The sequence below is a fragment of the Phocoena phocoena genome, chromosome 12 (assembly GCF_963924675.1).
Source record: "Phocoena phocoena chromosome 12, mPhoPho1.1, whole genome shotgun sequence".
Classification (NCBI taxonomy): domain Eukaryota; kingdom Metazoa; phylum Chordata; class Mammalia; order Artiodactyla; family Phocoenidae; genus Phocoena; species Phocoena phocoena.
This window is the reverse complement of record NC_089230.1, coordinates 31,469,099-31,496,138: the sequence shown is the minus strand read 5'-3', so window position 1 is coordinate 31,496,138 and position 27,040 is coordinate 31,469,099. Positions and strand designations below refer to the sequence as shown.

Sequence of the window (27,040 nt, the reverse complement as noted above, 5' to 3'; positions counted from 1 at the left end):
AAAAAAAAAAAAAAAAAAAAGAATTTATAGCACTGAAGCAGATCCCCTTTATTATACCTCTGTCTAAATTAAGTCTAAGAACACTGCCATCACGTTAGTGTTAGCAGAAACCTCACAGGCCCTCTGTTACATTGAAACATTCACTATGCATCTGGGAGAACATGATTCCAACACCTGTCTGCGGTATTATAAGGTGTAACTGGATTGAATATAGAGTTTTATTAAAGAATAGTTTATATGTGACAAACAGTTTAATACGAGAGTTTTTAGTTCTAGTTTCTGGGGGAAGAAATGGTCTGGCCATCAGAGAAATGTGTTGATCAATTTTCATAAAGTTAGCTGTGGATATCAACTACACTTCAAACAAGCTCCCCTTTCAATATGACTTGAAGCAAAATGACATTAAAATCCCTGGGCCAGATGCCAAACTCTGTTAACATCAAAAATTCAAGACAATATTTTCCCTTTAAAGATAGTCCAAAATCCTTAATGATGGTTCCATTTAGACAGGAATACAAGTACTACATGGACTGGGAATTCTGTGTATAAAATAATAACAGGTTGCTTGATTTCACATATTTCTAACGAAATTTTCCATAGTAAAGTTTACATGAGTTCTCTACAGACATTAAAAAGTTCTAACACTAATAATGATAGATTTTCATACTCAAGAGTAAAGTGGAAGGCTTCCAACCATGAGAGACATAGCACTACACTAAAATAAGATGAGATATTCCTTTCCATGGAAAATTTTCATACAAATAACCATGGCTTTACATTATAATATCTTGAAATGATCAGTGACTGAAAACGTCCATAAATACAAATATTCAGCATTTTAAAAAGCAGTTTAAATTCCTATTTCCTATAGTATCCTATTGTTGAAATTGCATGAGCTGAGTTGGTGCAATAGTAATAATTTTCTATGGAAAATGAAGGACACGATACAAATCTGTATTTGAAAAATGAGTTCTTTAGCCCAGACATCTTGAGGTCTGGATTTTGTCTACATAAGCAAGAAGGAATAAAACAAAATATATACAACACAAAAGTTACAAAGGCAAATCAGATTATATATGAATGATTAAATACATTGCCAATCACATGTGAGCACTGATTTCCTGAAAAGTGAGTATTTCAGAAAGGACACCCTGCTGTTTATTCTCCCACTGTTCTATAGTTAAAGCCTAGATAACAAAGTGTGTGCCTAATTTTCTGAGCATTTTCATCTCGAATTTTCTAAGAGAAACTACAGAGTAAAATAAGGAATTATGAGTTCCCTGTTTAGTATTAGCTTTTTTGTCAATGAGAACATTATGGAGAACCCCTCCAAACTTAACCTTATCTTAATAGTCTCTGCCCTAATGACCTTAGCCTCTCCTTGACCTCAGCCATCCCTTTTCATAGCTGAACACTCAGTCGTGTCACTACACAGAGTTCTCCACCTCATTAGATGTCATTGTTCCATTCTCAGATGCAATCATTTCCTCTCCTAAGTCTTCTACTCAGTTATTCTCACTGTACTTGCCGGTCGACTTCTTTGGACTTTCATCCCTTGGTCTCAGCCATTTTCTCCCAGCCTATCAGCCCATTTCAGCTTCAGTTATGTTCCTGTGATCCTATGAATAATCAGCTTGATAACCTGTGCATCAGGATCTCCAGTTTTCTCAATCTTTTGCCCTTTTAACCATAACCACCGTGAACATAACCAACTCCCCTTTAATACCCCACTTCTCCACTGTTATACCCAGGGTGCGGAGAGCAATTAGAGAAGCACGCAACAACGTATTCTGCTGCCATCACAGTTCTATGATCTCCAGTCTCAGCCGGACGGTCAACAGCAATCCACATCTCTCCTAAATCATTGGCTCGTCTACTTTCACTACCACAACCTCAAGGGAGGCTACTTTTGTGCTTTGGATGAGCAGACCTGCTCATATTCCCTCTCTCAGACCTTTTTAAAGGCAAGACTGGTTGTTTGACATCACTGTGTCAGCCTATCAGTGACTAATCATTTTCCTTAGGATAAAGGAGATCTCCCAAGCCTTGAAATATAGACATATAGCCTAGATAGCCCTGCATAATCTGACCCCTTATCAACACCCAGTCTCCCCCCATTAACCACAACAGATGTCTTTCCATTTAGCAAGCGGTCAGCTATTCCTGCCCAGGGCCCTGTGTGTGTGCTTCCCATGTCCCTTCGCCCAAAGCCCACTCACGCTTCAGATCTCTCTTTAAGCATCATTTCTCTCCTAAGAAGTCTTCCCCGTTAATAACCTGAATCTTTCCTGTAAAACAGTAATCAAAGTTTAGTAACTGTGTAATTCAGGTTTTTTTACTCTGTCTTCTCAACTAGGACTAAGTGGGGACATCCACGAAGGCAGGGTCTGTGTCTTAATTATTTACTGCTAGAGTTGCAGAAATACACTGGTTTGCACACAGGTAGTATTTTTTTTAATTGTGGTAAAAAACACATAAAAATTTACCCTCTTAACCAATTGTGTACAGTTCAGTAGCGCTAACTATATCACATTGTTATGCAACGGATTCTAGAACTTCTTCATCTTGCAAAACAAACTCTATACCTATTGACCAACAACTTCCCATTTTCTCCTCCCCCCACTCCCAGGCAACCACAATTTTACTTTGTTTCCATGGGTTTGACTAGGGATACCTCATATAAGGGACTCATACAGCACTTGTCTTTTTGTGACTAACTTCACTCAATATAATATCCTCTAGGTTCATCCATGTTATAGGATGAACAACATTTCCTTCTTTTGCGGGCCTCTCACTGTTGTGGCCTCTCCCGTTGCGGAGCACAGGCTCCAGACGCGCAGGCTCAGCGGCCATGGCTCACGGGCCCAGCCGCTCCGCGGCATGTGGGATCTTCCCGGACCGGGGCACGAACCCGTGTCCCCTGCATCAGCAGGCAGACTCTCAACCACTGCACCACCAGGGAAGCCCAAGATTTCCTTCTTTAAGGCTCAATAACATTCCATTCACCACACCTTGTATATGCCACATTTCGTTTATCCAATTCATCCATCAAGAAACATTTGGGTTGCTTCTATCTCTTGGCTATTGTAATACTGCAATGAACACAGGTGTGCAAATGTCTCTTCAAGATCCTGCTTTCAATTCTTTTGGATATATCCCCAGAAGACTGCTAGATCACTTGGTAATTCTATTTATAATTTTTTGAGTAACCTCTATACTGTTTTCCTAATAGCTGCACCATACTACCTTCCCATCACCAGCGCACAGGGATCCCAATTTTTTCACATCCTCGGCAACATTTGTGATTTTCTGGGGTTTTTGTTTTGTTCTTTTATAGTGGCCATCTTAATGGGTGTGAGATGGCACACAGGTGGTATTTTAAAAATATTTGATAATGTCTAGATATACAGATATTACACAGATAAAAAGGTAAGGCCTCTACCCTCAAGAAGTTCCTAGAGCAATGGGGAGAAAAACTGATAAACAAATAAGGTTTGTGCTAAATGTCTACATGACTGAACTGTCAACTCAATCCTTGAGTTGGGGGCAGGAGGGATGGTGATGGAAAACAGTCAAGGAAAATATCACAGAGTAGGATACCTAAGTTGGATCTTAAGGAAGAGTAGACATTCAGATACCAAAAAAATGAGAAGGATATTCCAAATGTAAGGGATAGTATGTTCAAGCAGGTATAGTATGGACTGGCAAAGCTCCCCTTAGGAGAGAAATTTGGAGTGTGTTCAATATGGACTGTATGTGAGAGGTTACTGAGAAATGGAGGTAAAGAAGTAGACACAAGTCACATGACCAGGATTGTAATTCACACTAAGAGGGTTAGACTGTATCCATTAAATGGTTTGAAGCCAATGAGTGCCAAGATGGGATATGCCTTCTCGAGAGTTCAATCTAGCAGCAAGGTGAAGAATGATCACAGAGGCCTGAGACTGGACAGTCAGACCAGTTAGGAGGCTAATAAAATAGGCAAAGCAAGAGATGACAGGAGCCTAAACCAAAGCAAGGACTGTGCACAAAGAGAACCAGAAGAGGGATGTCAGCAGCTAGAAAAGACAGAACTTGTATAAGAAGTAGAAGGAACCTCTCCTCACTCTTCAGGGAACAAATGAAGTTTAAGAGGAAGATGAGGCGTTTGCTTTAAGACAACTGAGTGTAGTGTCCAGTAGGCAGTGAAGTATATGAGTCTGAGATTCAGGTGAAAGATACGTATTAGACACGTAAGAGTCAGCAAAATAAAAAATAGTGAATCCTTCTAGCTAAGCACCATTCTTTCTCACGCAAATCTACTGTTCCAGAAATACCGTATGTCTTAATATAGCATATCCTATTTCTACTAACAGAACATGTTATTCTACATATTCTACAACATATTAGATGGTCTTCTTTTTTTAAAAAGATTAAATGCTCCTGTGAATGTACCAAAATGTCATCGCAGAAAAGTGGGTAATGACAGCCAAATTTCCATCACTTTCTCTTTTGCAGCTCTGAGGGCCAACAGAAGGGCACATGGTTGCAGACATTATCAAGACTACCTTGTAATTTAACGTCTAAAGAGAGCACCCAGTTTATTTAGTCGAATGTCTACTATGTTATTACTTCTAAGAAAAGTGCTCTAAACAGAGCTCTGATGAGGACGCTCACACGCTATTCAGCAGGCCCGCATGCAATTTAATGGTCTTTAGTTTAATTGTAGAATTAAACCACCAATTAGGTATCAAAGGTTTCAAACTAAGTAGTTGAGAAAATTTAATTTATATATAATTAACACTCTTAGTACCCTACATTTCATTACCAGGATGTATAAATACAAATAATGATGGCATGCGGGCAAATAAAATTTACAGCCTATATCCATCTACCAACTGACTGTGATGTGAATGTTAGGCGCTGGAAGGTGCACTGTGACCAAGTGCCCTGTGCATCCTCAGACAGAACGATCACAGTGCGTCTGCCCACAGCCACCATCCAACAGACTTAAAAGGGCTTCACTTTAGGGTATAACCCTCCTTCCACCATGTGAGGACACCATGAGAAGGCCCTGTCCACGAGCCGGGAAGGGGGCCCTCACCAGACACTGAATTAGCTGGCACCTTGATTTTGATTTTGACCGTCCTAGGCTCCCCAGCTATGAGAAACACATGTCTGTTGTTTATAAGCCACTCAGTCTATGGTACTTTATTACAAAAGCCCAAACTGACTAAGACACAAGACTAGAGGTTAAAGTCTGGTTAATTGCCAGAACTGGTAAATATTTCTCTCTTTTTAATATGTTTATGAAACAGAGAAGCCCTGAAGGTCCCTGGAATTAGCATCAAGCATTAGAGCACTCTGATGATCCTGCCTAGTAATAACTTGGGAAATTCCTGGAGCAGAAACAATCTCAACACACTCCCGGTGCCAGGCAGATCTCCACAGGGTCCTGGCTGGTCAAATCTACCACCTGAGTCAGGCGGGGCCCTGCCTTTCTTTTGGCCCCCAATAACCCACACCACAGGGCAAGGAACACCTTCACCCCACACAACCACTAATCTGTTCAGCAAGGCAAACACTCTCTCCAGACAAGTACAAATGGGTTTCCCTTGACATTTCTTCCAATATGCCTCCTTCCCTGCTTTTCAGACAAGCTTAATTCCTAGCATACAGGGGAATTCAAGAGCTAAAAATTCAACATAAAAATTTTAAAACCGGTTCTTTCAGTTTCTAACAATTAACGTAGTACAAGATATTCCGTTCTGTCTGCTTACGATATAAGTAGAAAAGCATACAAACACACAATAGCAAAAGGTTATACAGGAAAACACAAGTTTTCAATCTTTCCAAATTTCTCCCATGAACATAAAATATGTCATAGTAAAAACATAAAATAAGTTATTTGAAAGCTAAATTTTACACAGGTTACCCACGGTATTTTTCTAAGATGATATAAACAAACTTGAAATAACTTCACTTACTTTCTGCTCAGGGGTCTCCTGAAACACAAGTCCAAAGTAGTCCTTCTCCAAGAGATTGAGATGTTCACACACTCTGTCAAATAACACTTGTCCCTTAGCACGTTTCTGAGGAAAAAGAACAATATCTTTACTTTTCAAGCACTAATGAGTGTACTGTAAACCAAGGGCATCATATCTGATAACATTATTTAGCATAAATTAATATGAAATATTTATATCCTCTTTTATAACAATACCGAAAAGTGATTCATAACTTTTTCACTTTAGACTCCCCCAACACACAAAGCATAAATTCTAAAACGGAAGCATATCAGCCTCTATGCTTTACTGTTACTCCATGTCAATATTTCAAAAACTAAAAAAAGTAAAATGCTAAGAGTTCACTTATTCGTTTTCAAATAGTTCAAAAACATGTCCAAGCTGCCTCCCTCAGTTCCTCAAGATGGCTCATGTCACGTCTACAAGGTATACTCTCCCCAGGAAAATCATTTAGCTCCATTCCTCAATGTATCCTAACACGATTCATCCCATCAGCACTCAGGTTTGATTTTTTTTTTTTTTTTTTTTTTGCGGTACGTGGGACTCTCACTGTTGTGGCCTCTCCCGTTGCGGAGCACAGGCTCCGGACACACAGGCTCAGCGGCCATGGCTCACGGGCCCAGCCGCTCTGCAGCATATGGGATCTTCCCGGACCGGGACACGAACCCGTGTCCCCTGCATCGGCAGGCGGACTCTCAACCACTGCGCCACCAGGGAAGCCCCTAGGTTTGATTTTTGTTCCAAGATACTTGTAGAGTAGAAATTATGTTTTTCAATACAAGCTACACTCTTTCTCAAGAATGATTCACTCTTTAGAACAAACCTTAAAAATATAAGGGAAAGGGACTGAGACAGTAAATCAGCTGTCTCTAAGGATTTAACCTATTTTTGCCTTGCTTTGTTGTGTTTTACTTTTTTTTTAATTGAAGAAGCTGCTATCAACAGAGATACAAAAGCCTGTGACAGCCACAGAAGAAAAGCTCATTATTTAATCAACGGCAAAACATAAAGTGGTGACTCCAACTAAGATGCATGGCCCTGGGAACCCCCAACTGCAAAGTCAGGTTAGACACACGCCTCCCTGCCCTGCGTGGATATAAGCAACCCCTGGACTGAGAGTGAGAAAGGAACAAGCCAGCAGACTTGTTCATCTTCAAGATGAATGCCCTCACACTATCAAAATGTCTACTAGTTAGTTCATCCAGTGTGTGAAAATGAATGTTTCCCACACAAACATCTTTAAAAATGGAACAAGATATAAAAGACATTTCATTTTCAAATCAGGACAACTCTGATAAGGGGTTTCAAAAGATAAAGTCTTCACAGAAACTCAATTCAAGAGTGTGTTTCTCTCCTCTAATCTTTTCTTCCTCCTCTTGTTAAACCACAGGTAAGAAATCCATGCCTGAAGGACCTGTGAGGGAGAATCTGCAACTTTTATTATCAAACATTTTATAGGAACTTTTTTTTATTAAAAGGTAGAATTACATTAAATAGTAGAGGGAAAAGGAAGAATGCCACACAGATTACATTATTTCAACATTTCAAGAAATGTGCTATCCACACCACTACAGATTCATGACTAAGTACGTGTAAAACAGATATATGTGTTTATGTGTCCACATATTTAAGTACATGCAAATAATACTGTAGTAAATAAGAGTACTGGGCTCCGGATTCCAAATACCAATGTTTTAAATACATTTCCATTATTTATAATCTATGTGACCAGGGGCAAGACACTTAACTTCTATTTGCCTTAATTTGTACATCTGTGAAATGGGGATAACAGAATATACCACACAGGATGTGGTAAGTACTCAATGAGTTATAATACATAATGAGAGCTTAGAACAGGGTGTGGCACACAGTAAGGGTTTAACCAATATTGGCTCTTATTATTATAAGCTGGAGAGCTTTATAACGTGAAAAATGACTAACTTCACTTACCTGAAATTTTGTGTTGAACTTTTAAAATGAAAGGTTCTGAATTTCACTATCTGGTCTGCATGCAATGATTAATCTAAATAATTAAGAATGAGTTTGGAGGTATTTTAAATTAACTTTATGAGGAGAAGGTGACTCATATCATGGTTGTTACTTTCTTAAATGTGCAGTGAAATCCATTATCTCTTCTTCATAAGAGCCCGGAGTAGAATGTGAGGAGATTTGGTTGCAAACAACAGCAAATAATATTTCAAAGGTAATCAATAATCTACGATAGACTTCACTTTCTCTGACAGTAATTTCAACAACATTGTTCACTCCTCAATCTCCAGTGAGCAGAATACCCAGCATAAAAGGTGCTTGCTGAATCTACTAAAAATACAATATTACAGTGTACTCTGTGTGACACACTTATTTTAAATGAGGTGACATTTACCTACTCAGCCTCATAGTGACTGACCATAGTTATAATTTCAGTGCCTACTTTGTAATTAGGAAGTGTCCTTATCTAAGATAACAAAGGGAGAAAACTATTACAGCTCTTGCCACATCTATCTATTTGTTCATCACACACTATGCATTTATAATGAGGTATAAATGAGTCACAGAAGATATTCTATCTACTATAAAGCAGAGATTATCTTCTTATTTAGAAAGACACTAAGAACTCAATGGAAGCTTATATAAGAAGTTGGCCTTTAATCAGATATAGTTTCCAAACAAACTTATTACTTCTAGGAAACCTCTGACTAAACGACAACTACTTTCAAATAAGCTAACTACTGAAATTGATTAGCCGTAGAAATCATGGAGAAACATGACAGAGTCGAAGGAGATTCATGCTATTTTATTTGGTTGTAATGCTATTTGAAATTAGGGTAAAAAGGATAGTCAAAACAACTTATGTCTATACATACATACCTCAGTTCAAAGAGAAAAACACATTCTGACATTGGCTTACAGTCGATTTTTATTAATAAATCATACTTTCTCACTGGTTTCCATTTCAAAAATAGAAACATGCTCTCATGGACAGCATTCCCCTAAAAGATGAAAACGTCCGCAAAGCTCACCATCGCAATCTGGTGCTCGTACCGCTAGGCAGCAGAGGGAGGACCCGTCCGCATGGGGCTGCAGTCAGACTCAGTCCCTCCCTCATTCGACGTTGTGTAAGCTGTTTACTATTACTGGACGAGTGTGACCATGGGCGAACCACTTAGTCTCCTTAACTGTAAGATGAGATTGCAGCTCTCTCACAGCTCACTGTGAGGGTCAAATTAACCCAGTAAGAGAATGTATGTCAAAGTGCCACACCAAGGGCTTCCCTGGTGGAGCAGTGGTTGAGAGTCCACCTGCCGATGCAGGGGACACAGGTTCATGCCCCAGTCCGGGAAGATCCCACATGCCGCAGAGCGGCTGGGCCCGTGAGCCATGGCTGCTGAGCCTGCGCGTCCGGAGCCTGTGCTCCGCAATGGGACAGGCCACAACAGTTAGAGGCCCAAACACCGCAAAAAAAAAAAAAAAAAGTGCCTCACTCAATCACAGCTGAATTCTCTTCCCAAATGACTTTCATTAGCCCACATCTAACAAACACCAAAGTATCTTCTAGATGCTCAGACTGCCCCTCTATGATTCTCTCCTTCCCTTCTCCAGGAAATAGATATTTTAAATGCTTGATAAGATCTTAACTACACACACGTATTACTTAAGCTTCCATTCAGCATCTCCACCCTCAATGAACTCAAAGACTGGCTAGGAAGACAAAAAGCAACAATACTATGAGGCATGTACTGAAAGATGCATGTACAAAGTGCATGGAGGAACACCAAGAATGGAATAGTAACAGCATCTGAGAAATATCATAGCTTTGGGTGTATGCAACTTTTCTATAAGCCTAAATTTATTTTTAACTAAAAAGTTAAATTATCCAAATAAAAAAAGAAATATCATAGCTTCACCAAGACTGTGGCATCTGAAATGAATTTTAAACAAGGAAATGATCTTTTAAGATAAAGTAATAGCATATTCAAAAGAACTTACTTTTCACTTTGGATGTTTATAAAGTCTGACAGAACCAGTTTCTGTTCAAAAGATACTGAAGGTTACAGAACGATGAACTCTCAGATGACCAAAGGGGCTTGCCAGGCTAAAAAGCTCCACATATACTAATTCCATATCTAATATATATCAGTTCCTATGTTAAGACATTGAGGAAAGAACCATAAATAAGACACATATGGTCTCAGGAAGTTTACATTAGAATGGTAGACACATAAAATAAAAAGGAAAACTACCCCCCCCCCCCGAAAAAAAAGTCCTATGAATCTACCCCTCTAGACTGGACTAGGTACCTGGTCCAACTTGTCCAAAGAACATTCACCAGTGACCTATGAGATATAAGAGCGCTACCCAACGACAATGTCTTACTCTGGGGATAAAGATTACCAGATACAACCACATCTTCCTTCAGGGAGTTTAAATACAAGACAGACACACACACACACACACACACACACACACACATTCACACACACAGCCACGGAGTGTGTAAACACAGAGGCAGAGCCAGTGAGAAGGCAGTATGCAGAAGCCAAGGGTATCAGGGGGCAGACTTATATTTGTCAAAGTATGCTCTATTGTTCCCATTGGTCCCGGGAGATGCTTCCCATATACACCCAAATCCCCAAAAAAGGGAACAGAGTGGGACAAGGAAAATTCTGCATAATTACACAACTACTGAGCATCAAAACTCCTATTTGCATATAAGATACCCTGAGAAGCTCTATGGTGGAAAAAAAAACTTGTTTATCATCATTCAACCTGATGTTTACCAAAATTATTTGGCTAAATAAACTACTATCTTTCTTTAATACAACATTTACTAACTTATTCCACAGCAGAATTACTGATCTACAGACACTACCTCAAGAAACGAGAGAGAGAAAAATTACCATGACATGGCCCTCAAGCAGATTTGGAGACTACTGTTAATAACATTATCTTTTTTATTCCAAAATGACACAAGAGAGAATTCAGTTTAAACTGGTCCAGGATTGGAGTACTCAAATGTCTGGCTAAAGCAAATGATTCCCATAGATAAAATCTCAACAAGTATAATCAAAAAAATCAAAAACACATAAGAAAACCAGTTACTATTATTGAACATTAGACACAATATCAGAATCAGATATTCAGAGACTGTAGACAATGGAATTATCAACTACAGAACACAAAATTAGTATATTTTTATATGCTGAAAGAAATAAATGAATATTTTAAAATATCAAGGAAAAAGCAACTATCAAAAAGCAGATTCTGTAAAGAACCAATTAGAACATCCGGAAATAAAGCTATACTAATTAAATTATAATCCAAATGGACAGGGCTTGATACAGTTAAAGAGCAAACTGGTGAACTGGAAGATAGATCTGAATAAATTATCCAGAATACAGCACAGACAGACAAACACTATGAAAGAAATTCACAGACATGTAAGATAGAAGAAGGGGTCCATATATACCTCCCCAGAATTCTACATGAAGACAACAGAATAAGGGAGAGGCAATGTTAAAAGAGTAATGGCTGATAAATGCTAAAAGTCTCAAATTAAGAAAACCCAATGGATTTCTAGCCAGATAAAATAAAACCCATTAACCTACAATCACTTTACTCCATTAACTATCTACACACGTTAACATTCAAAAGATTTTGGCATGCATTATTTTAAAATAATAGACATTATAAAGCCATCAAGACAAGAAGGAAAGAAACATGAGATAGGGAATAACAAGGAGAAAGAAAATTGTAAGAGAAAACCCAGAGAAGTTATTCTTTAAAAACCTAAAACTGATCTGCCTTGTAAGCTAATTCAGAAAGGCAAACAAAATAGTACATTTCTTCTTATCTCATAAAGAAAACACATCAGGGCTTCCCTGCTGGCGCAGTGGTTGAGAGTCCGCCTGCCGATGCAGGGGACCGGGGTTCATGCCCCGGTCCAGGAAGATCCCACATGCCGCGGAACGGCTGGGCCCGTGAGCCATGGCCGCTGAGCCTGCGCGTCTGGAGCCTGTGCTCCGCAACGGGAGATGCCACAACAGTGAGAGGCCCGAGTACAGCAAAAAAAAAAAAAAAAAAAAAAAAAATCAAATACTCAGGAGGCATATTAAATGATATACATTAAATGGACCAAGTTATTACATTTTATAAGCATTAATCTGTAATCAAACTTGCCTGAGTGTGCTCTGACAGCAATAAGACCCAGTGGCTCACAACTTCTTTTCTGCCTTCATGCTGTTCACAACTCACTCCATAAATAAAAATTCTCATCATTTGGGAAAGAGGAACCAAGACACAACTCATAATGCAAGTACATAAAAATATGTGTGTGTTGCTGGGGGGGGGGGGCAGTAATCCCCCCTGGTGGCAGTGGTTTGGACTCCACGCTTCCACTGCAGGGGGTATGAACTAAGATCCCACATGCTGTGCAGTGTGGCAAAAAAAAAAATGTGTCGGGGCATGCATGTGAAATTGTTCCTTCTCCTCTCCCAGATTCTGGTATGTACCACCTTTCATGAGAATCTTTAAGTCTCAACAGTTTCCTAGAAAGGTACCACAGCAGAATGGTAGTAACATAGATCTGAACGCCAGCCCCACCTCTTAACAGCTCTGTAACCTCAGGCAAGTTACTTAACTTCATTTTGTCTCAGTTTCCTCTCTTTAAAATAAAAATATTCACTGTATGATGATGATCAGAGAATTACATGAAGTATATTTAACGTACTTTAAAATGTCTGGCACATTACATGAATGCATTAAAAGGCAGCTGAAAGCACAGGACCTTTCTGAGCTGTTCTAAAATAATAATTGATTTTAAATATCATTATAAAGAGCTTTCAGTTATTTCATCCAATCTCATTTCACAATAAGAAAACTGAGGTTAGAGAGAGCTTAACTGCTCTAACTTTTCAGTCTCATTCCCTGAATTTCTTTTAAAGCAGGCATCCCCAACTCCGGGCGACACAGCAGGAGGTAAGCAGCGGGCAAGGGAGTGAAGCTTCATCTGCCACTCCCCATAGCATGCATTACCACCTGAACCATCCGCCCCCGCCCCGATCCCCGACCCTGTTTGTGGGAAAATTGTCTTCCACAAAACTGGGCCCTGCTGCCAAACAGGTTGTGGACCACTGTTTCAAAGAACTGAATTCTTATCTGCAATATACATAAACATTAGTACCCTATATTTCTATCCAAGAAGGCAATTTTCTCCTATTATCATTCTTTTGATTTTTTATAAACAGCTTGAATTCTACTGCATGGAAGGACTACAAACACACATTTGTCAACCAAGCAGAATACACAGATATTTTGCTTTACAATGTGCACCTAAGATACCAGTATATGTAGCTAGTTCATTAGTTGTCATAGCTGCCTGTACCAGATAAAAAGGTCTACTAACTTGCCAAGGTATACTCTAAATTTCTTTCCTACCTTTATGTCCAACTGTTGAAACCTGACCTCTAGACAAATCTCCAAATTCTCCTCTGTGAAGCCTATTACAAGCTCCCGATATTCACCTTTCTCCTTCAGGCACTTTATTTCACATCTATGCTGCTTAGTCTTAAATTCTACTCCTTTTTTTTTTTTTTTTTAACCTCTTAATTGGAAGTATAATTGTTTTATAATGGTGTGTTTCCGCTGTATAACAAAGTCAATCAGCTATACATATACATATATCCCCATATCTCCTCCCTCTTGCGTCTCCCTCCCACCCTCCCTATCCCACCCCTCTAGGTGGACACAAAGCACGGAACTGATCTCCCTGTGCTATGTGGCTGCTTCCCACTAGCTACCTATTTTACGTTTGGTAGTGTATATACGTCCATGCCACTCTCTCACTTCATCCCAGCTTACTTTTCGCCCTCCCCATATCCTCATGTCCATTCTCTACGTCTGTGTCTTTATTCCTGTCCTGCCCCTAGGTACTTCAGAACCATTTTTTTTTTTAGATTGCATATATATGTGTTAGCATATGGGACTTGTACTGCTCTTCCTGATCGACTTCACTCTGTATAACAGTCTCTAGGTCCACCCACCTCACTACAAATAACTCAATTTCATTTCTTTTTTATGGCCGAGTAATATACGATTGTATGGATGTGCCACATCTTCCTTATCCATTCATCTGTCAATGGACACTTAGGTTACTTCCATGTCCTGGCTATCGTAAACAGAGCTGTGAGCTGCAATGAACATTGTGGTACGTGACTCATTTTGAATTATGGTTTTCTCTCTGCTGGGTCATATGGTAGTTCTATTTTTAGTTTTTTAAGGAACCTCCATACTGTTCTCCATAGTGGCTGTACCAATTTACATTCCCATCAACAGTGCAAGAGGGTTCCCTTTTCTCCACTCCCCAGCATTTATTGTTTGTAGATTTTTTAACGATGACCATTCTGACAGGTGTGAGGAGATAGCTCATTGTAGTTTTGATTTGCATTTCTTTCATGATTAGTGATGTTGAGCATCCTTTCATGTGTTTGTTGGCAATCTGTATATCTTCTTTGGAGAAATGTCTGTTTAGGTCTTCTTCCTGTTTTTGGATTGGGTTGTTTTTTTGATACTGAGCTGCATGAGCTGCTTGTAAATTTTGGAGATAAATCCTTTGTCAGTTGCTTCATTTGGAAATATTTTCTCCCATTCTGAGGGTTGTCTTTTCGTCTTATGGTTTCCTTTGCTGTGCAAAAGCTTTTAAGTTTCATTAGGTCCCATTTGTTTATTTTTGCCTTTACTTCCATTTATCTAGGAGGTGGGTCAAAAAGGATCTTGCTGTAACTTACATCAGAGTGTTCTGCCTATGTTTTCCTCTAACAGTTTGATAGTGTCTGGCCTTACTTACATTTAGGTCTTTAACCCATTTTGAGTTTACTTTTGTGTATGGTGTTAGGGAGTGTTCTAATTTCATTCTTTTACATGTAGCCGTCCACTTCTCCCAGCACCACTTACTGAAGAGGCTGTCTTTTCTCCCCTGAATATTCTTGCCTCCTTTATCAAAGATAAGGTGACCATATGTGTGTGGATTTATTTCTGCACTCTATCCTGTTCCATTGATCTATATTTCTGTTTTTGTGTCAGTACTATACTGTCTTGATTACTGTAGCTTTGTAGTATAGTCTGAAGTCTGGGAGCCTGATTCCTCCAGCTCCGTTTTTCTTTCTCAAGATTGTTTTGGCTATTCGAGGTCTTTTTGTGTTTCCATACAAATTGTACAATTTTTTGTTCTAGCTCTGTGAAAAATGCCATTGGTAGTTTCACAGGGATTGCACTGAAGCTGTAGATTGCTTTGGGTAGTATAGTCATTTTCACAATGTTGATTCTGCCAATCCAAGAACATGGTATATATCTCTCCATCTGTTTGTACCATCTTTAATTTCTTTCATCAGTGTCTTATAGTTTTCTGCATACAGGTCTTTTGTCTCCTTAGGTAGGTTTATTCCTAGGTATTTTATTCTTTTGGTTGCAATGGTAAATGGGAGTGTTTCCTTAATTTCTCTTTCAGAGTTTTCACCATAAGGAATACAAGAGATTTCTGTGCATTAATTTTGTATCCTGCTACTTTAACCAAATTCATTGCTTAGCTCTAGTAGTTTTCTGGTAACATATTTAGGATTCTCTATGTATATAGTATCGTGTCACCTGCAAAGTGACAGCTGTACTTCTTCTTTTCTGATTTGGATTCCTTTTATTTCTTTTCAGTCTCTGATTGCTGTGGCTAGAACTTTTTTTTTTTTTTTAATTTTATTTATTTATTTTATATTTATTTTTGGCAGTGTTGGGTCTTCGTTTCTGTGCGAGGGTTTTCTCCAGCTGCAGCGAGCGGGGGCCACTCTTCATCGCGGTGCACGGGCCTCTCACTGTCGTGGCCTCTCCCGTTGCGGAGCACAGGCTCCAGACGCGCAGGCTGAGTAGTTGTGGCTCACGGGCCTAGCCGCTCTGTGGCATGTGGGATCTTCCCGGACCGGGGCATGAACCCATGTCCCCTGCATTGGCAGCCGGATTGTTAACCACTGCGCCACCAGGGAAGCCCTAGAACTTCTAAGACTATGTTGAATAACAGTGGTGAGAGTGGGCAAACTTGTCTTGTTCCTGATCTTAGTGGAAAGAGTTTCAGTTTTTTATCATTGACAGCGATGTTGGCTGTGGGTTTGTCACATATGGCCATTATTATGCGAACGTAATTTCCCTTTATGCATACCTTCTGGAGGGTTTTTATCATAAACGGGTGTTGAATTGTGTCGAAAGCTTTTCCTGCATCTACTGAGATGGATGATCGTATGGTTTTTCTCCTTCAATTTGTTAATATGGTGTATCATATTGATTGATTTGCATATATTTGAGAATCCTTGCATTCCTGGGATAAACCCCACTTGATCATGGTGTATGATCCTTTTAAATGTGCTGTTGGATTCTGTTTGCTAGTATTTTGTTGAGGATTTTCGCATCTATGTTCATCAGTGATACTGGCCTATAGTTTTCTTTTTTTGTGACATCTTTTGTTTTGGTACCAGGGTGACAGTGGCCTTGTAGAATGAGTTTGGGAGTGTTTCTCCCTCTACTATATTTTGGAAGAGTTTGAGAAGGGTATGTGTTAGCTCTTCTGTAAATGTTTCACAGAATTCACCTGTGAAGCCATCTGGTTCTGAGCTTTTGTTGGAAGGTTTCTTTATTTTTTTTTAATTTATTTTTGGCTGCATTCGGTCTTTGTTGCTGTGTGCGGCCTTTCTCTAGTTGCGGTGAGTGGGGGCTACTCTTCATTGCGGTGCGCGGGCTTCTCATTTCAGTGGTTTCCCTTGTTGCAGAGCACGGGCTCTACACCTGCGGGCTTCAGTACTTGTGGCACGTGAGCTCAGTAGCTGTGGCTCGCAGGCTCTAGAGCGCAGGCTCAGTAGTTGTGGCACATGGGCTTCACTGCTCCGCATCATGTGAGATCATCCTGGACCAGGGCTCGAACCCATGTCCCCTGCGTTAGCAGCTGGATTCTTAATCACTGCACCACCAGGGAAGCCCTGTTGTAAGATTTTTAATCACAGTTTCAATTTCAGTGCTTGTGACTGGTCTGTTTATATTTTCTATTTCTCCCTGGTTCAGTCTCGGAAGGTTGTGCTTTTCTAAGAACTTCTCCACTTCTTCCAGGTTGTCCATTTTATTGGCATAGAGTTGCTTGTAGTAATCTCTCATGATCCTTTGTATTTCTTCAGTGTCAGTTGTTACTTCTCCTTTTTTATTTCTAATTCTGTTGATTTGAGTCTTCTCCCTTTTTTCTTGATGAGTCTGACTAATGGTTTATCAATTTTGTTTATCTTCTCAAAGAACCAGCTTTTAGTTTTACTGATCTTTGCTACTGTTTCCTTCATTTCTGTCACATTTATTTCTGATCTGATCTTTATGATTTCTTCCCTTCTGCTAACTTTTGGGTTTTTTTATTCTTCTTTCTGTAATCGCTTTAGGTGTAAGGTTAGGTTGTTTATTTGAGATTTGTTTTCTTTCTTGAAGCAGGATTGTATTGCTATAAGCTTCCCTCTTAGAATGGCTTTTGCTGCATCCCATAGGGTTTGGGTTGTCATGTTTTCACTGTCATTTGTTTCAAGGTATTTTTTGATTTCCTCTTTGATTTTTTCAGTGATCTCTTGGTTATTAAGTAGTGTATTGTTTAGCCTCCATGTGTTTGTATTTCTTACAGATTTTTTCCTGTAATTGATATCTAGTCTCATAGCCTTGTGGTCAAAAAAGACACCTGATACCATTTCAACTGTCTTAAATTTACTAAGGCTTGATATGTAACCCAAGATATGATCTATCCTGGAGAACGCTGCATGAGCACTTGAACGTGTATTCTGTTGTTTTGGGATGGAATGTCCTATAAATATCAATTAAATCCATCTTGTCTAATGTGTCTTTTAAAGCTTGGGTTTCCTTATTTATTTTCATTTTGGATGATCTGTCCATTGGTGAAAGCGTGGTGTTGAGGTCCCCTAGTGTTGTTGTGTTACTGTTGATTTCCCCTTTTATGGCTGTTAGCATTTGCCTTAAGTATTGAGGTGCTCCTATGTTAGGTGCATAAATATTTACAATTGTTACATCTTCTTCTTGGATTGATCCCTTGATCATTATGTAGTGTCCTTCTTTGTCTCTTGTAATAGTCTTTAAAGTCTATTTTGTCTGATAGGATAATTGCTACTCCAGCTTTCTTTTGATTTCCATTTGCATGGAAAATCTTTTTCCATCCCCTCACTTTCAGTGTCCCTAGGTCTGAAGTGGGTCTCTCGTAGACAGCATATATACAGGTCTTGTTTTTGTATCCATTCATCCAGTCTATGTCTTTTGGTTGGAGCATTTAATCCATTTACATTTAAGGTAATTATTGATACGTATGTTCCTATTACCATTTTCTTAATTCTTTTGTAGGTCTTTTCCTTCTGTTGTATTTCCTGTCTAGAGAAGTTCCTTTAGCATTTGTTGTAAAGCTGGTTTGGCGGTGCTGAAGTCTCTTGGCTTTTGCTTGTCTGTAAAGGTTTTAATTTCTCTGTCAAACGTGAATGAGATCCTTGCTGGGTACAGTAATCTTGGTTGTAGGCTTTTCCCTTTCATCACTTTAAATATGTCCTGCCACTCCCTTCTGGCTTGCAGAGTTTCTGCTGGAAGATCAGCTGTTAACCTTATGGGGATTTCCTTGTATGTTATTTGTTGCTTTTCCTTTTCTGTTTTTAATATTTTTTCTTTGTATTTTACAATTTTTGATAGTTTGATTAATACGTGTCTCGGTGTGTTTCTCCTTGGACTTATCCTGTATGGGACTCTCTGCGCTTCCTGGACTTGACTATTTCTTTCCCCATGTTAGGGAAGTTTTCAATGATAATCTCTTCAAATATTTTCTCAGATCTTTTCTTTTTCTCTTATTCTGGGACCCTTATAATTCGAATGTTGCTGCATTTAATTTTGTCCCAGACGTCTCTGAGACTGTCCTCAATTCTCTTCATTGTTTTTTCATTTTTCTCCTCTGTGGTAGTTATTTCCACTATTTTATCTTCCAGGTCAGTTATCCATTCTTTGCCTCAGTTATTCTGCCACTGATTCCTCCTAGAGAATTTTTAATTTCAGTTACTGTGTCATTCATCATTGTTTCTTTGCTCTTTAGTTCTTCTAGGTCCTTGTTAATTTAGTTTCTTGTATTTTCTCCATTCTATTTCCAAGATTTGGGATCATCTTTACTATCATTACTCTGAATTCTTTTTCAGGTAGACTGCCTATTTCCTCTTCATTTGTTTGGTCTGGTGGGTTTTTACCTTGCTCCCTCATCTGCTGCATATTTCTCTATCTTCTCATATTGTTTAACTTACTGTGTTTGGGGTCTCCTACTCACAGGCTGCAGGTTCGTAGTTCCTGTTGTTTTTGGTGTCTGCCCCCAATGAGTGAGGTTGGTTCAGTGTCTTGTGTAGGCTTCCTGGTGGAGGGGACTGGTGCCTGTGTTCTGGTGGGTGGGGCTGCATCTTGTCTTTCTGGTGGGCAGGACCACGTCTGGCAGTATGTTTTGGGGTGTCTGTGAACTTATTATGACTTTAGGCAGCCTCTCTGCTAACGGGTGGGGCTGTGTTCCTGTCTTGCTAGTTGTTTGGCATGGGTCATCCAGCACTGGAGCTTGCTGGCCTTTGGGTGGAGCTGGGTCTTAGCGTTGAGACAGAGATCTCTGTAAGAGCTCTCACCATTTGATATTACGTGAGGCTGAGAGGTCTCTGGTGGACCAGTGTCCTGAATTCGGCTCTCCCACCTCAGAGGCTCAGGTCTGACACATGGCCGGAGCACCAAGACCCTGCCAGCCACACAGCTACTAGAGCTGAAGGACTCCTACAGAGGCTGGGGGGCGCAGTTGGGGCTCACCGCGGGGACAAGGACACTGGCAGCAAAAGTTCTGGGAAGTACTCCTTTGTGTGAGCTCTCCCGGAGTCCGCCATTAGCCCCACCAAAGGGCCTGTTGTTCTACTCCTTTTGATACTTATTACTTTTGAAGACTGGGTTCTTTAAGCAAAAGTTATGTCTGACTCATTTCAATGTCTCCTACAGCAGCTCCTCACTGCATCACTTCACTCACTCGTAGGCCAAAAGATATGCTGGATGCAACAGCTTGGTGCTATAATGCCAGCCAAAAAGTTGGCAGAGTTGAGTCTAGAAATCAGGTCTTCTGGCTCTCAGTCTTATGCAATCCCCTGGCTCTAGCTCATGGACTACCAACCCACAGATATCCAAGGAACTAAGCCAAACACACACTGCCAACTAGATTCTAGGAGAAGAACAGCCAGAGTCCTGAATTTTATTTTCACAATTCTACATTGTACTTAGACTCGTCCTTAGTAATTAGAGCATTTCCAAATACTTCTTGGGAACCAGAGGGAAGACGTCAGCAGAAAAGCCAATCTGCCCCTTTCTCTTAAGAACTGACCATGAACCACCTTTATGCAAAAGGGGACAGTGGGATTTTGCAGTCTACACAGTCCTGCCCTAAGACATCAGTCGCTGTTATTTCTTCTTGCTATCTGAAGTATGCCTTTGCTTTATATCCCATCTTACACTAGAATCTTTAAAGAGTACAAACTGTGTTCATCTCTATTCTGATAATGTAGGACCAGTTAATTAAACAATTAAAACCATACAACAGTTAATCAACTTGCCAAATACACTTCAAAAAGAAATCTTACATTCTATATTAAATGCCAACAAGCCTTACAATCTACTTTGCTCCTGTTTGCCTCTCCCTAACCTCACTTACACCACTGAACAGTAGTATAAAATCAATGGGCTGAAATTTTCAATAAGAAAACAAAGAGAGACAAAACAAGATAATTTAGGTGGATTTAATATATATTATTCAAGGATTGGAAGGCTAGCTTTGGGGAACTTTCTTTGGGAGGAAAGCAATTTATAGCAAACTGAGCGGAAGAAAGGCAGCCTGGAATCTGAGACGCTGAGCGAAGTTCCCCGTGCCTGTGCTGTTATTTGTGGCATTCATTATTGAGGCCAAAACATGACATTTCTGGAGGCCTCTCAACTTGGAGGAATTTGTGCAACTGCTTACCCGGCGGATTGCAGTCAACACCACACACCACTGGCGTTTTATAAAACACCATCACTGTCTCCGTGTAGGCCCCTCCACACTGCCGTTATTGTGCACTGAGAAGACAGTGCTGGGAAGCGTACAATGCAATCCATACAGCACAGCCCTTGAGCTATGTATTTTGCGCTAGCTCTAAACTACACTGTGCAAGTATAAAAGGCCAAGGAAAGAAAGGTATGCACAGAGCAAACACAACAACTGAGACACTGTCATGGGAGGTGGAGGAAATCAAAGATAACCAAACAGAAGGGGAAAGCAGTGCCTTAAAAAGTCTCAGGTCATCATTTATCAGATCATTATTTTCCTACCAATCTGAATGTCCCAAAATTCATTCAAATCCTGGCAAAAAGGAAGAAAAAAACCACATCCAATGACTGTGTATATGTGTATTCAAAATGTAACTCCAGAAGTAAATGAGACATTTATACTAAGGAAGATTTTAAAGTTCCCTGATTATTATTCAGTTTGAAAAGTTTTTCTGACTTCTCAAAAAAAAAAGTGTATTATATAAAAAATATATAAGCATACACAGATACGGTATATATAAATAAATATGTGTATATATACACATATACACATGTACACATACACATACACTTATTGTTTTTTCTTTGAGTAGTTGAAAAAATTTTTCCAAACTTAATTTTCATTAACGATCAGGAAAAATTTGTATGTATGTATATCAACAGATAGACAGACATTCATTATCAAAATTACATAAGCATGTAGGTTTCTTAAAAGACACTACAAAGAATGATAAGAAGAAAGCTTTCTTATAATATAGTATTCCTTCAAGACCAGCCTCTAAAAGAAGAGAGAAGAAAAAGAAAAATCCTCTCATAGTTCATTACAGACTCTCTATTTCTTTCCATTCCACAGGATTCAAGGGATTATGCTTCAACACTGAGGAAATTCTGCAGTGCTATTGACATGAATGACATAAAGTACTATTCAATATAGTTTTAGGTGCTAGAAATAAAAATGAAAAAGCTGCTACAAAACAAAACACACACTAGACCACAACGCACTGCACAATACCCTCCAGTAACTGTGTCCTGCAATATTAAAGGAAACCCTAGTGTAGCTAGATGCCTACATGCTCACCTTTAATAAAATCACAGGCATACCTTAATTAACTCCTGAAGAACAGAGGAGCTTGCCTTTCTTCTATATTATAAAACCCTATTTCATGAGCTCAATGATTCCCATTCTATCCAAGTCTAAATGCAGTACTGAGATGGCATGCTTTTCTACCCCAGTCTGCTGGTGTTTGAAATGTTTCATAATTCTTAACTGAGTACACAATTCATCTCATAAGCAACCAGGTAAGTTTAGATTGCAAACAAGATAGAAGAATATGTTTCACCTTTATGGTATATGGAAAATGGCAAACAAATGCTAATTTTATTTTTAATAAATAAAACATCAAACTTTTACTGTTTCATCCACAGCCACAACCTTCATTTCTAAGGTGGTTATAGTTTTTATTTTCCACAAACCAGAGGTTTTCATCTGTTTTCAGGACACAAGAATGAGCTAGCTAACCAAAGGGTGTCCTCTTGGAGCACTTCTATCTCCAGCTGCAGGACCGGCCTGCCGACGGCTATTCCAGAAGCCAAGTCTACTCCTCTCACCAATATGCTTGCTCCAGGGTAATCTGAAAGCCAAGCTCTAGAATGGAGCTTCAGAAAAATCTCACATAACCTCCAGAGCAATGGATCGTGAAGCTTGTTAAGCAGATTATTTATTGATGAAATGTAAATATCCGCACACACATTTTACACAAGGAATTATACTTATTTTTTCGCTTTAACGAAACAATAAGGAATAATAAACACCTCTGTCAGTTCTAATATGTGTCGGTTGCTCAGCTATTCATAAAATGCGGTCCCTTAAATGCCTTCTCCTGGTAATAAAAGGTTAATGTAATGGTATTGTAGTGTCTGAGGAAAAATTCATCTAAATCTTCATTTGCTCTAAGCGAACAGCTGCCAAAGAGCCTGCAATTTCTCAGATGCAAAATCCAACTATATTTCTATTCCTAGAGCTTAAAGTAGATAAATTGATCTTTGATGTTGTTTTCTTAATCCAGCTGGCTACGGCCAATGTTCCTCTTCTGACTCTCCAACAAGAGGATTAAGTCCTTGGACAGTAGAGATGGGTTTATTCAAAATTTTCAATATAAAGTGTACTGTTTTCAAATCTTGTTTTTCCTCCTGCTTATAAAAATACTAATGTTTGGTTTTTGAATCGAAGCAAGTTCTTTTAATTACAAAGTGAACGTGATTATTTAAGTGGTATATGTTTATATTATGGAACTTCCAAGTCACTGTTATTGACAAAATATAATAGCAAGATATTGAGAATTCATCCAAGGCAAAGGACGTTAGCATTCTCATCAAACGTTCAAGAAAAATAGTAAGATCCTGAGAAAAAATATAGTCAGGAGTTTAAAATATCATGATGATGATAATTGCACCTAGTATTTATCAAGCCCTTACTATATGTTGGGCATTGCTCAAAGCAAATCAGAACCAGACAATTTCAGCCAGACACTTAATAAGACTTCCTGCAGTCTTACTGTAGGAGCTCTACTCCACTCACTTCCCTACTGCTAGGGGAAAATCCCCCACCAGCCATATTCACATTGCAAGGAGGAGCTAACTGATCAATTCACCATATACCTGGGGAGCAGGTGCTCTGCCAGGGAGTGCCTTGGTAGGCAGCATGTTATGGCCTCTCAAAGTAGTTTTTAAGTCTGCCTGCACAGATGCTCAAGTCCAGCATCAGACCCACTGAATCAGAATCTTCAAAGATAGCACCTGGGCATCTGTATTTTTTTTTTAATTTTTGTATTAGACTTTATTTTGTAGAGCAGTTTTAGCTTCACAGGAAAACTGAGCAAAGGATCCAAAGATTTCCCATATACCCTCTACCCCCCGACATGCATGGCCTCCCGAATTATCAGCGTCCCCCACAGCGCGGTACATTTGTTACAACTGATGAACCTACACTGACACATCATAATCATCCCAAGTCCATAGTCTACATTAGGGCTCACTTTTGGTCTTGTATATTCTATGGGTTTGGACAAATGTATGATGACGTGTCTCCACCATTACAGTATCCTACAGAATAGTTTCACTGCCCTAAAGAAAAAAAAAAAAAGCCTCTGTGCTCTTGTATTTTTAAAAAGCTTAACCAAGGATTCTGACCATGAGGCAAGGCCGATAGCAAAGTCGGCAAACAGATCCCCTCTCCCGTGGTAAGACTACCTGCCCTCACACTCAAGTCCATCAGCTTTCTGTTTTCAGTCTGGCCAGGCACCATCCAAAGGAGCATACTCATCTTTTATCCCTTTCAAAGACCCAGACACAAAAGCCAGGACCCAACGCACTAACTGATATATCAATTGCTCAACTTTTCATTTAAAATCCTTTATTAAAAAAAGACTGTTTCATATAGCCCGATAATATAAAATTTATCTGACAATCTTTAATGACAACTGTATTTGAGACTACCTTCGAGAAAGAAATCACAAGGTAGAAAAACACAAGACACCTGTTTGACTACAAATCTTATCACAAATCAGGCCCAATGAAACTATTCTTACCTCTACTGGCCAGGCGTGTTTCAAATATCTTTTAACAACTGACCAAAGTGGAAGTCAAGTTGTAATGCAGAAAACTCTTAATCACTTAAATATTTACTTTATTACTTTATTATCGTAAAACAGAGGCAAACAGGATCTGATACAAAGAAAGAGGTCTTGAAAAGGTTCTTAAGAAATAACAGTAATTTCCTTATACCTCACCACCTGAATTTCTGATTCTTGAACTCAATGACAAGCAACTTCTGGGTAATCTGAGGGAAAAAAGTACATTTCATTTTGAGATATCTCAATTTTTAAACACAGATCTGAGGCAGCAGTCTTTCTATTCAGCTTGACTTTTTTTTCCCCAGGTAAAAGGTTTTCATTCCCGGTAGATGACTAACAAACTAAAGTAAAACAAAAGACAAAGTGGCAATGTCTTTGTTAACCATGGGCAAGTAGGGAGGAACAGATGAGTCTTCAAGACTCTGCCTGACTTAAAACACACACAATTAAACTACTTCAACTACATAAGAAAAAGTGGGCTTCCCTGGTGGCGCAGTGGTTGAGTCTGCCTGCCGATGCAAGGGACACGGGTTCGTGCCCCGGTCTGGGAAGATTCCCACATGCCACGGAGCGGCTGGGCCCGTGAGCTATGGCCGCTGAGCCTGCGCGTCCGGAGCCTGTGCTCCGCAACAGGAGAGGCCACAACAGTGAGAGGCCCGAGTACCGCAAAAAAAAAAAAAAAAAAAAAGAAGAAGAAAAGGAAAAGTGTGAGGCATCAGAAACATGGAGGTTCAGAAGCAAGAAAGTTAGGGAGCATTTGGGTATACCTCCCCAAAAGGCCACCTTACCAGCAGTATATCCACCTGATCCAAAGGCCAAAAACCCAGCCCTCTACTGCCCTCACAAACTGCTTTCATTTTTTCATTTCCCTTGGCTTCCTGAGTGAAACTCTACCACTTATGATTCTTTAACGTGAACAGGCTTCTGTTAAAATGCAAATACCTCCTAGAAGGCAAATACAAGTTTTCATCCACACAGGAGTCATTCACTCAGATTGCGGATCCTTTCATGATTTAGGTGCGAGATCAGCTACGTTTGAGAAATTAGAGGAATTTTAATTCTGGACAGAGAAAAAGTAAGCAGGAAGCATCAGACATTTTTTGTATTATGATACTACAAAAGAGTAACAGAATATCATCATGGAACTAGGAACAAGAAAGTCTAGGGAAAAAAGCAACAAGAAATAGGAAAAGAATATGAAAAAAAAGAAAAGGGATTTTAAATTTTGGCCTGAATTAGAAAAGTGGGGTAGAAATTCTGTCTTTATCTACCTGCTCCAAGATTTAGCACCCAGAACTCAGTTCAAAAACTTTAGACTTTTACAAATCGACTTGAAAGTCTCATCATTTGTGCCTTATTTCCATGGGAAAACATACTCTCCAAATAACGTACTGACATATACATTTATATAACCTGTTCATAAGCTGGAAATGTCCTTTATAATGCTTCTCTGTACATATGTATTCACATATCCAGATGGTCGCCTCAAAGCCCTCCTGTATTACTTCCGCCATAAAATGCAGCGTGACGTGTGACAGACAGCTACTCGAAATTCAGAATCTTTTCCAACAGAAATAATACTTTTACATGGTAAATGGGTTTCAGGCCAATCATTTCCCTTCCCAACTTCAACTCCCATCCCCACACCTATTAGGTCAGTAACATGCCCAAACGTAAATACTACGTTTTTATTTACTAAAAACGTAAATACATAAATTTTCCAGCAGAATTTGAAGTTAGTTTAACATTTACTGGGAAACCTAAGTAAAAATCAACACGTGATAGATGAAATAATCTGACTGCAGGAGACCCAAGAAAGAAAGGTCTAAAATGTTAGGGGAAGAAAGGGTAGGTGGCTGGGTTTATGTATATGTATCCAACAAATGTACAGATCCAACAAGGCTTCCTGAAGGGGGAGGCATGGGGAGAACTAGAAGTGGGAAGTTAGCAGTATCACTAGGAAGAAGGGTAACCTGGTCTGAAAGCACAATTATTCTTGACCTGATGGCAGATGTATTCACCCTCCACGGTGGCTTTGGATCAAGCTACAGGAGGCTAAAGACACCTGTTACTATGTTGATATAATACCCCTTGCTCTGAATTTCATGCTCACAACGATATCCTGAGATTTAGCACCATTTGACGACTTTCTTATTATGAAGGAAAGAATTAAATGACCAATAAATCTAAATGTGTCATTCTTCCTGGCAGTTATCTCTCACTGTAAATTCATTTCCTGGAATTCTTATGTCTACATTTATAAAACTG

The 27,040-nt window shown here is 39.4% G+C and overlaps 1 protein-coding gene across 1 annotated transcript in view; it reads right to left on the bottom strand.

The window, feature by feature from the left end:
- EPB41L2 (erythrocyte membrane protein band 4.1 like 2) overlaps nucleotides 1-27,040 on the bottom strand; it is a 96,572-nt gene that overhangs the window by 56,494 nt on the left and 13,038 nt on the right. The window contains exon 3 of the mRNA XM_065889232.1: nucleotides 5,967-6,071. Coding sequence (XP_065745304.1) covers nucleotides 5,967-6,071 — 105 coding nt within the window. The remainder of the gene's footprint in view (nucleotides 1-5,966; nucleotides 6,072-27,040) is intronic.